The sequence below is a fragment of the Gymnoscopelus braueri genome, assembly GCF_963280865.1.
Source record: "Gymnoscopelus braueri genome assembly, chromosome: 14".
Taxonomy (NCBI): Eukaryota; Metazoa; Chordata; class Actinopteri; order Myctophiformes; family Myctophidae; genus Gymnoscopelus; species Gymnoscopelus braueri.
Window position 1 is genome coordinate 4006307 of NC_137619.1, and position 12091 is coordinate 4018397.

Genomic DNA, 12091 nt, shown 5'->3' on the forward strand with positions numbered 1-12091 from the left:
CCACAAGGAAATGGCATGGCTCCCATGTGGATCTGTGACTTCAGTCCAACAGTTGTCTTTATCTTGTATGTGTGTCTGTTTGTCCGTGGCTAATCTAATTATCACCATCAATGATGGTCAGATCCACGTTATCTACAGGGACTCAGAGTCACATGACGACTCCGTACTTAATGTGTAGCGTGAGAGTTTTTGAGAGTTATAGGCTAAAATGTAAGCGTGCACGAAACGTTTGATGCTGATCGGCCCAGCAGACAGACAGACACACACACACACACAAACACAGACACACACAGACGCGCACGCACACAGGGTTGAAAACATGTCCCCGGCCAGGTGGAGATAACGAGAATGGATGGGCCTGGAGCAACCAGGTATTGCACTGAACCACATACTCCTTGTGAGTAGTGAGGATCTGAGTTTGAATCCTACTCCCATCATGTCTCGCATGTCGGCCCTTTGCTCTGACCTAAGTTCAGCTCCAACCTCCCAAAAAAAGATTTATTCTTCTTAAAGTTTTGCTGTTTTATAATCCTGACCTTAATGTGACTCTCCAGTTTCTTTCTGTCTCCCCTTCCCCCATTTCTGATCCCATTATATGTAACAAAAATGCTTCCACCTTCCAAACTTTACCCTTTGGAAGGAGACCATTCTACCCCACATGAACCATTAATATAGGCAATAAAATAATAAAATAAAAACCCAGAAATAATCAAATTAATCATTTAAAAAAAAACATACATAATCGAATTAATCAATCCAAGCTGGCTTAGACTTAGACTTGGGACTGGTGGTACAGTCACCGGAGGAATAAGCTGCATACGTGTTGAAGCTGAAATGACTACTTGGACAGACCTTGCTGGAGGGCTGTTGTTTTTTTGTGTTGGATCTATTATTGGACCTATCTATGGAGAGTGGGTAAGTACCTTGGCGTTTGAAGTCTTCAAGCTGCTCCGATCGCCTTACGGATTGTGTGGGCTTAACGGAGTCCAACCTCTTCAAGAAAGCCACGTTGTCCCAATGGATACGCTGCTGTTCCACTTGTCGGTTCTTTGCACTGTGGCAATTGACACTTTTTTTTTGTGAATGAATTGCTTTACCGGTCTTCCCCCCGCCCCCCGTGACGTCTTGTCTGGGCTTGCGTGACAGCTCTTTAAGCATCCGCAGGTTTTCACGTTCCATAACACGGACTTCCTCTCTTTTAAAGGAGAAGTTTTTCCTTATCCTAGTCCCGACACGACATGACTTCAGTTGACTCTCCACATCTAAACAAGTATTCACATCCGAGGGTTCATCTTCTTCAACTTCCTCAGGTTCGCTGAAGGCGTCACTGTATGGCGAAACAGCTGGCTTGGGTCCCTGCTGCTCTTGGTCCGATCCCTGGCTCATATCGGAGGCTTGATCTTCATCTTCCTTCTGAGATCTGCTAATGACCCTGTACGTCATATACTCTGGCTTCTTCTGTTGCTCTCGGAGACCTTCCTTATGTTCCTCCTTGGCTTTTGATCCCTGGGTCGTGGGCTTTTCATCGTGCTCGGGTCTGCCGATGGTACTAGATGGTACATCCTCTGGCTCCTGCTTCTGTTTCTTTGGGGGACCTCTGATCTCTGCCTCCTCTGGCTCCTGCTTCTGTTTCTTTGGGGGACCTCTGATAGATGGTACATCCTCTGGCTCCTGCTTCTGTTTCTTTGGGGGACCTCTGTTAGATGGTACATCCTCTGGCTCCTGCTTCTGTTTCTTTGGGGGACCTCTGTTAGATGGTACATCCTCTGGCTCCTGGAGCTTCTGTTTCTTTGGGGGACCTCTGTTCTCCGCCTCCTTGACTTGTGATCCCTGGGTCTTATCCGAGGCTCCTTCGGCTTCCTTAGGTCTGCTAGTGACACGCGATGGCACATGGTGTGGTTGCTGCCTCTGCTGCCTCAGAGCTTGTTTCTCTAATTTCGCCCGGGGGATCAAGAACTTTGAACTTTTGAACTTTTTGGTCAAAATAACCGAGAGTTTATCTTCCTGAGGTTTTCTAATTACATTGGATGGCATCTCTGCCTCCTTGATTTTTAATTCCAGGGTCATATCTGAGAGTTCTGAGACAGAGTCATTCTCGGACTGCTGCTGACTTCCACTGTCTCCCCTCCCGAGTGTTCGTCTCTTTATCTTCCTTAGAAACCTAAACATTTCTAACTTGAATGTTTTTAATTTTCGTCTTACAGTGGCAGAATAGCTAGTGTCCAACCAATCTGTTGTTGAATAGTACTGTGTATCCCCTAGTGGATAATACTGTGTAGGCCTCATGTAGAACTGACTCTACCTATGCCAAACTTCATTATATATGCCTTCTTCCTCTGCTGAACGCCATAATATATGCCTATGGGCGTGACGTAACACAGGTGTAGCGCAAAGAGTTGCCCAAATGCGGACTTCTGGACAGACGTGTCTGCCTCCCGTTAACTCCAAGCAAATGAAAGATGCTTGCAACGCTTTGGTCCCTTCTGGTACTGTAGATGATTGCACCCGTTTCACGGAGTCTTAGCAATCCCAAGTTACACCGCCCACACAAGCCATGGGCCATTTGGAACAGCCTTGGGATGAAGTACTCCTTACTGTCCTTATCCAAAGCTGACACTGTGGACCATCTGTTGTGCCGACCAGCTGCAACCCAATGCTAGACCTGAGAACAGCGTTGCTCTCCTGCTCTTGGTGCAGGCTCTGCGTGTCAAGGAGTTTGGCGCTGTGGGGATATTGCAATATCTCCGTTCTCTGTTACCTGCATGGCCCTCACCCCGGAGCACTGCTATCAGTGCTATCAGTTCTGACGGCATGGCCGGTCATCTGTGTAGTCAGACCCAGCTGGCTGGACCCTCTGTTAACCCACATAGAACTCTGGATGGCTGGCTGAATCGGCATAACAGATTTTAACAGAGAAGCAAAGAAAAACGAAAAAGGAATGTCATTTGCTAAACGTGAAGAACATCAAGCTTTTTGGTATGCGGTCAGGTTTAGGCCTGGCTCAGGGAGGAGGACGCCCCTGCCATCATGCATAGTCCACCATGGGAATTGTATTGGTTCTTTAATTGTTTTATTTTTGATTGTCAATTATATTTTTTAATTGCACTGTAATTCTTTTTAATTGTACTGTTTGACCCCAGGAAGAATAGTCACGGCTGAGGCAGTCACTAATGGGGATCTAAAATGAACAATAAATAACAGGCTGTCAGATAGCTGAGTGGCTAGTGAGCCCGCCTGGGGAGCCAGAGCCCCTGGTTGTCCCAGGTACGATTCCAGGCCAGCAATGTGTCGATGTGTGTTTCCTTGAGCAAGACTCTTCACCCCTAACTGCTCCCCGGGCGCCAATGGAGGGAGAAGGCTGCGCACTGCTCCTAGTCGTTATAGGATGGGTAAAAAGCAGAGGACGAATTTCACCTATGTGCATATATATATACATATATATACACATAATGTGACAAAATAACACCCCAAAGGAGTGTGGACTATTCTATTCTATTCTATCGGTGCTCGGTTCTCATAAATCAGATTTTGTGCTGTTCATATTTAAATGCATGCTATGTGAGCAGCAGCAACGATATCTCGGTGTGGATGTTTTTCAGTGTGAGCAGAAAAGTTTAATTAAGCAGTTGAATTGCCTGGCAACCACTGGTACTTCATGGAAGATGAATACAATACAATACTTTTCATTTGGTCAAAGCATCAGAGCTTTTGTCTCTTGGCTTCTAAACTGTTATATACAATGAAGGCTTCATGTGTCAGAAACAATACATCTACAATAATGTGTCAAGATGCAACCCCGGCTGCATCCAAAATGCCATACTATTTAGTCTGACAAATAGTATGTGACACTTTTTAGTATGTCCGAAAACTTAGTAGCTACTTAATAGTGAAGTGCATACTACATGCTACTATTATGCTATGCTGCTATGAATGTACCACAGGAGAACCTTGTATGTTATTTTTTTATTTGTCTTTTGGGGCTTTTCTGTCTTTATATGGATGGTAGTAGTGGAGAGTGACAGGAAACAGGGAGAGAGAGACAGCGAGTGGCACACAGCAAAGGTTGGTCGGGCTCGGGAATCGAACTTGCGACACGCATTAGAGCCTACATGTGGTTGTGCCGTAACCGCTAGGCCATCGGCGCCCCAACCTTGTATGTCCTTCTCAGGAAATGAAAAAAAGAAAATAACCTGTCTTCCATTGGTTCCAATGGAGTTATAAAGTCAAAACCTTTCTATTTAGGAAGGCTTTTTCGTGTAAAATTGCTGTGTACTGTAGTTAATATCAGTAATATCCTTTTGTGCTGATCTTTTAACCCTGTTTTTAACCTTTTGTGATTGATTTTATGTTTTTGCCGGACCCAGGGGGTCTGGCTTACATGAGGCTTTGTACCTGTTTCGTCCATACATGGGCATGGTCACTGGGCATGGACTCCAACCAGTCTGGGTTCAAAGTGGGTCACTCGACAGAGACTGCCCTCCTGGCAGTGACGGAGTCGCTCCATGCCGCTAGAGCGAACTCTCTCTCCTCCGTTCTGATACTCCTGGACCTGTCTGCAGCGTTCGACACGGTGAACCATCAGATCCTCCTCTCCACCCTCGAGGGGATGGGTGTCTCAGGCTCTGCACTCTCCCTGTTTGCATCCTACCTGACGGGTCGCTCCTACCAGGTGATGCTGAGAGGGTCTGTGTCAGAACCACACAGGCTCACAACTGGGGTTCCCCAAGGCTCGGTTCTGGGTCCTCTTCTTTTCTCTCTCTACACTACATCTCTGGGTGCTGTCATCCACTCCCATGGCTTTTCCTACCACTGCTATGCCGATGACACCCAGCTGATCCTCTCATTCCCCCCCTCTGATACCCAAGTGGAGGCACGCATTGCTGCTTGTCTGGCTGACATCTCGGAGTGGATGTCGACAAACCACCTGAAGCTCAACCTGGACAAGACCGAGCTGATGTTCCTCCCGGGGAAGGGCTGTCCGCACCGAGACATGGCCATCACCATTGATAATGCTGTGGTGACCTCAACTCGGACTGCGAAGAATCTGGGTGTGACCCTGGACGATCAACTGACGTTCTCGGCAAACATCGCATCAGTGACAAGGTCCTGCAGATTCCTCCTCTACAACATCAGGAGGATTCGCCCCTTCCTCACAGAGAAGGCAGCCCAGGTGCTTATCCAGGCTCTCGTCATCTCCCGCCTGGACTACTGCAACTCCCTCCTTGCTGGTGCTCCGGCATCTGCCATCAGACCTCTGGAGCTTGTTCAGAAAGCTGCGGCTCGTCTGGTGTTCAACCGCCCCAAGTTCTCCCACACAACCATCCTTCTCCGTTCTCTACACTGGCTCCCCGTAGCAGCTCGCATCCAGTTCAAAACCCTGGTGCTAGCCTATAGGGCAGTGAAAGGAACAGCTCCTTCTTACCTCCGGGCTATGGTCGATGCCTACACCCCTGCCCGACCACTTCGGTCTGCCACCTCGGGCGACTGATTGCCTCGTCACTCAAGGGTCCTTCTGGCCGATCCACACGGTCACGACTCTTTTCTGTTCTGGCCCCACAGTGGTGGAATGAACTTCCCACTGATGTTAGGACAGCAGAGTCACTGCCCATATTTCGCCGCAGGCTGAAAACCCACCTCTTCAGGAAACACTACCCTTCCTCTCTGCCTGACCTACTTGTTGTTAACTAGTTATACGAACGCTTGTTTTCTATTGTTGTATTGTTTATTGGATCTTGTTTAGTCGATACACTTATTTGTTTTAGCTCATGCTCATTTGATTTAGCTATTTTGTCTCATCTGTTTAAGGAAATAGGTAGCTGATATATTGCACTTTTACCTTAGCGCTAGGTATACTCTTGGTTTCTTGTTTTTGCAGAAAATGCACTAAAGACTTCTGGTGATTAGTAGTTTTCGCATGTTGAATACACTTATTGTAAGTCGCTTTGGATAAAAGCGTCTGCTAAATGACTGTAATGTAATGTAATGTAATGTAATGTCACTTTGTCCTCAGGCCCAAGCCATAAAAGTCTGTCCCCCTTTCGTCCATACATGGGCATGTTTTGTACCTGTTTTCTCCATACATGGGCAAAAAAATGGTTTTGGTCACTTTGTCCTTAGGCCCCAGCCATAAAAGTCTGTCCCCCTTTCGTCCATACATGGGCATAGACACAGGCTGACACGTCATGTGAAGTCTGGGTCTGGCAGAACCAGGTCTCCTGGTCTTGTTTAACTATGCAGCACTCAGATTCTCTGTGTATGAAAAATGTAATACAAATGAAATTAATTTTGTTTATTTAAATGTGTCTCGAGTGCCGATCTAAAATCAGATTAATAGCAAAAATGCAATAAAAATTCGGAGCAATAGAAAGTATGCATAAAATAAATGCCAGGCAAGAGAAGAGAAAGACAAGGGGAGGTTTTTGGATACGGTGAGAGGGCATACGGGTGGCTGGAGTGACCGAGGAAGATGCATAGAACAGAAACAGATGATCCGCTGTGGCGACCCCAGATGGGAATTAGCATATGATGAAAAGGAAAATAATAAATGGAAAATAAAATAAAAAATGCTAACATTTTCAATGATTCCATTTGCTGTGATGGGTCACAACTATGAATGTAATTGTCTGTCACGATTATGATTGTCCACTGTCTATTGTTGGCACATCTGGTTTTAACCAAATGGTCCAGTTGGTCCAAAAACCAAAACACATTGGTGGTAATCAAATGGACGTTTATCGGCCTACTATGCATTGTCTCTGATCAGTGGTCTCTATCTACATATAAGGCATATCAACCAATGTTGGATCTCAAGAATTGTCAATATATGGCACCCCTAGATAGGACAGGAGCTGTAGTATCTTAATCGGTTGGTGGTGCACTTCAAAGGCATTCAAATAATGTAAATTGAGTTGGAATCACATGAAAATACATGTTGGTATAAACAAAATGTATACATTCAGTGATAAAAAGCATTTTACAACTCACTTCACAACAGAAATATATTTCGGCCCCCTCCAGTTGAAGGGTTACAACAGAATACTGGTCATGCAGTCAGTTCCAAAATTCCAGTTACAATATACAGGAATCTCATGCTAACTGGTGCATGGAAGTGCATCCGTTTTGCTTGCTCGATTCACTCGAATCAAATCAAGCTCTATACGTCATTTGCCGGTCAATCTTTCTTATGCCGTCATATTCAAATCCTTCTGAATCTTCTCTGTGGCCTCAGCCATCAGCTGGCATGCAGTCTTGTGTTTGGGCCAGTGCTTCACCTGACATTCTCTGTTACAATACCAGTCTCCCTGGCAGCGAGAGCACCTCCTCGTGGCCTCCTCCTTGCCACAGGATCCACACTTAGGTTTCTCAGGTATTAAGCTTTCCATTACGTCCAGTTTATATGTCTGAGCCAACCTGTGAGCTTGTCGTCTAAGGTCTTTCTCAGAGGGACTGAATGTCTCTTTGACCTGATAATCAGCGATGGCCTTCCACTTCCCACAGTTCTCACGCGTGATGTGGTTCCACATTTCTGGAATCTGCTCCAGAATGAGTTCCTTCTTTGGAGGAGCGGAGTCCGTCATGGGGAGCTGAGCAAGAAAACGCTGCAGCGTTACCAAGATCGGCAGCTGGTCCATTAAAACCTCCGTTAAGAACCTGCTGAGCTTCAGAATCTGGTTCTTGTTGAAATTGTTGAAGTCATATTTTCTCTGACAGTCTTCCCTCAGCAGCAGGTTGAACAGGGCGATCCAGACCTGGCCGTCCAGCTTTGTCATCATCTGATGGTCCTCCGAAGGAATCGTTTGCCATTTGCCGTTCATGTACTTCTCTACCCCGCCCGCGCCGTGGCGACTCCAAGGGCAGCATTCCAACAGCTGCACCAATACGCAAGGTACATTGTGGGTGCACAGCATGCGATTGATCACGCTGATGCTGTCGGCATGATCGGTGACGTAGCGCAGCACAGACAGGGCCTTGAGTGAGATATCGAACTCCAGTGCGGCACTCTGAACCTGCAACTCCTGCAGCGTGGACACGTCTGCTTGCAATGCCAGATTATGTCGGTCCTGGCGAGGGGCTCCCTCCCTGGAGGTCTTGCCGGCCAGCAGGGTCAGCTTGCGGTGGCAGTAATCCACCAAATCGAGCACCGCATCGTCAGCGGCTTCACATGAATCCTTATGAAACATTATGGTTTCAAGCAGATTTATGATCGTGGCCTCATGATGAATCACTATGTAGAGAGGGAATGTAGCCTTGGGACTGAAGTCCTGCTGTTGACAAAGGATAGGGAACACTTTCTGCTTCCACACCTCCACTAGAATCATCTGGTGGACAAGGGTAGGAATCTTTTTGTGTAACACAAGCAGGTCCTTGACGAAGTCATCGTGTGTGGCAGGCGCATTTAGTATCGCCTGCATGTTTAGTTTCTCAATATATTCATGCTGTATGAACCATCTCGGAGAGCCTATCTCCCTGAGGGGGAAGGTGTCCAGACTTTGCACATATCCCTCTGCTTCATCAGGAAAAATAACCGCTGTATCCATTCCGTAGACTCAAGCTACGTAAAATAAAAGCAATAAAATCAAGCAGAAAAATGTTGGTGTGAAAATAGTTAAAGTGCACTTTAACTATTAGTATTAGTTTTCTGTTGGACATCATTATTTGGGTGTGACGTAACACAGATGTAGCACAAACCATTGCCTAAATATAGACTTCCAGGTAGCCTACATTGACACTTTTGTTATTTTTTTGTTACTTTTATTATTAAGTATATGGGCAAGTAATTAGATTATGAAACATGACCAATCCAATTACTGGAACTGGAACGGCAGCCTGTATGTCGTGGGGGAATACATGATCATCATACATGTTATGGTGACCTCCTATCTCCTACTTCACCTTCTGTTCTCACCCACTTTTCTTTGAATTTGATAAAGATGCCTTGCTTCTCCTCCATTCCAACATTACTGCCATTCTTATGCCACACCTTAATATTATGCCTTTTGCCTAATTCCTGTTCCATAGCATTCGCTGTAACTTATATTGGCTATGCGGCACAAATATTACACGAAGCTCGGCCAATCAGCTAAGCCAATGGGTCGGGCCGGCCAAACAGAGACTTACACTGGCTAAGTAGCACAAACGTGACTTGACACCCTGTCAATCGGGGAATCCTATGCATACAACCTCCCGAACACAGAGAATGTGTGCGTTCTCAGATCCGCACGTTTTTCCTGCCATTCGGCACTGCACACCTCAGGGAGACACACCTAGCAAGTCTGAGACCGTTCTGTGATTTTTAAAATGCACTTTTGAATTCACTTACATAAATAGATCAGTAAATATATATTATCCGTGTTGTTTTGAAGTATATGCAGTTGCCCAATTTCCATATGAAATATTTTAAAGTAAGTCAATCTCATCACTGAGATGGTCTTACATAAGTACACCAATATTATCCATGTGTTACCTGGTGATAATGCTGTATAGACTGAGACAATATGCAGGGAATCATTGCAGCGGTCAGTACCTTGTTTGGGGGGGGAGAGAGAGAGAGAGAGAGAGAGAGAGAGAGAGAGAGAGAAATCGAGCTCACTAACAAAGAATCGTGACAATAAATAACCGGGCTCTCTCAAGAGACAGAGCTCACTAATAAAGAATTGGCAATAAAATAATCAGGCTTTCACAAGAGACCGAGCCCACTAATAAAGAATAGTGACAAAATAATGGGGGACTCGAGAGACCGAGCCCACTAATAGTGACAATGAAGCCCATTAGTAAAAAGAGACATAACCAGGCCCACTAATAAATAAAAGTGACGATAAAATAACCAAGTTCTCTCAAGAGATCGAACCCACTAATTAATAGTGACAATAAAATAACCAGGCTCTCTGAAGAGATCGAGCCCACTAATGAGTAAACAAGCGAAGATATTGCACAACACACTTGAATTTGCAATATAAAGGGATTCTGTGACGGCGCTAAAGTGACAAAAGACCCCAGAGTAATGAAGTGGGGTGTGAGGTAAGAGGGAAAGGAGTGGGAGGGGAGACAGTTCAGTTGATGATGGAGCTGGACAGTGGCTAGGTTCTCAGCATGTGAATGGCTTGGGGGTAGAAGCTGTCCTTGAGGCGGTTGTTCTTCGCGGCAATGCTAAAATAGCCAGGCTTCTTTGTGGACGTGACTGGAGTCAGTAATGGTCTCGTTGGTCTTCATCATACAACATAACTGCCCTTAGGCTAGGCAATGTTAGTCACGTTTGGTGCAGTTATCGTACCAGGCAGTGAGGCAGCCGGTCAGGACACTGTGGTGCATCTGTAGAAGTTCACAAGTATTGGCGGGGGCAGGCCAAACCTCGTGGAAAAGGCACTGCTGGGATTTCTACCCCAGCGTGTCCACGTGCAAAGATTACTTCAGATCGTCAGAATCTGAAGTAATCTTCAATAGCGGCCTGCCCCTGCAGTTGGTGTAATGGGCATTCCCACCCATTTTTCCAGAAGTACAGGAAGAGTTCTTTTGTTTTATCAACATTAAGCTCAAGGTTATTTACGTAGGCAGCACCTTGAGAGCACCACCACCTTGTCTGTGTAGGCTGCAGTCGTGGATGGTAATCGGACTCCGCACCGTTGTCATCTGCAAACTTGATGATGAATCATCCATAGATTAATCCAATTAATCACTCTAATCTGTCCGGGGCATTCTGACTTTGTTGGGCTTGGGAATCGGACTTTGAGGCAGAAGCTGCCCCACTGTTGTCACGGACATCACTGTCTGAGCATGGACCCTGACCTGAAGGAGCCTTGCTGGAGGACTGCGGCATGTACATGCAGAGTGACTGAGCTCCCGGGTAAGAAGCCAGGCGTTGGTAGTCTTCAAGCTGCTCTGAGCACCTTACAGCGGGCGTGGACTTGACAGACTCCAACCTCTTCAAGACAGCAAGGTTCTCCGTCTCGATACGTTGATGCATCTTCTGACGGTTGAGCGCACTGTGGTATTTTGAGCTTATTGGATGTGCGTTACTCGCTTTATTGGTGTTCCCACTCATCGAGCTAGACACGTGCGACACTTCTCGAAGCAGCCGCAGGTTTTCACGGTTTATCCGATAGACTTCGTCCTTAGCAAAGGAGTGATCTTTCTTGTTCCTCCTCCCTAAAGAATATATATCCTTAACTGAGGGTTCCTCTTCACCTTCCTCAGGTCTGCTGAGGACACTAGGTGTTACATCCTGTAGATGCTGCTCCTGCTGCTCTTGGAGCCCTTCATTATCTGGCTCCTGGTCATCTGATCCCTGGTTTGGATCCGGGTTGCTCATAGTGTACAAATTATTCTACTCACCGCTGGACATAGTTATATACACCAGACCTATGCCTTATGCATGACGTAACGCTGACACAACATAAACCATTCCCCCAACTATAGAGGTCCGGGTAAACGTCCATGCCTTGTTGTTATCTCTGAGCAAATGACTGCCGGAGAAGATCTGAACTGTTCAACATGATGCTGGTATGAAAGAACCCCTAAAACAGTCCAACTATAATGATCACCCATTAACAGTATATTTAACAATAATATTAACAATAGATTAACTGTATTGACTACCATAACTGTAGTTAAGGTGCACTAACAGTATATTAACAGTATTAAAAAGTATATTACGGTGGTTGTTGTCACTCCATCCCACGAAGACCTTCGCAGGGCATTGTTAAACCATGTTGTCATTCATGATGGCTTCTACTCAGAAGATGACACATTTCTGAGTTGAAGCAGAAGTTGGAGATGTAGAAGGTAAACAGGAAGTGTGGCAGCATGGTACCAACACAGCACTGCTCAGCATTGCACTGAACCACGTCTAGTTGTGCGTGGTGAGGATACTCCCATCTTGTCTCGTATCTATCCCTTCTCTCTGACCTCCTGTTTCCTGTCTCTATACTCTATCCTATATTATAAAATGCCTTAATGCGTTGATAGTGGACGGTGGGTCGACATCACAAACATAACATCCACACACCCGGGGAGCACTGTTACTCCAGTCTTCAACCAACTTGGCTCAAACACTGTTCAGGGGTCTGCCATGAGAATAGTCACACCAGGCGGCCCC

The 12091-nt window shown here is 46.0% G+C and overlaps 1 protein-coding gene across 1 annotated transcript; it reads right to left on the minus strand.

The window, feature by feature from the left end:
• Window positions 1–7181: 7181 nt before the first annotated feature.
• LOC308100091 (zinc finger MYND domain-containing protein 10-like) lies at window positions 7182–8537 on the minus strand (the record flags this gene model as incomplete). Its single annotated transcript, XM_080448991.1, has 1 exon — window positions 7182–8537. One exon carries the CDS (start codon window positions 8535–8537, stop codon window positions 7182–7184), a length of 1356 nt encoding a protein of 451 aa, XP_080305117.1.
• Window positions 8538–12091: the final 3554 nt, after the last annotated feature.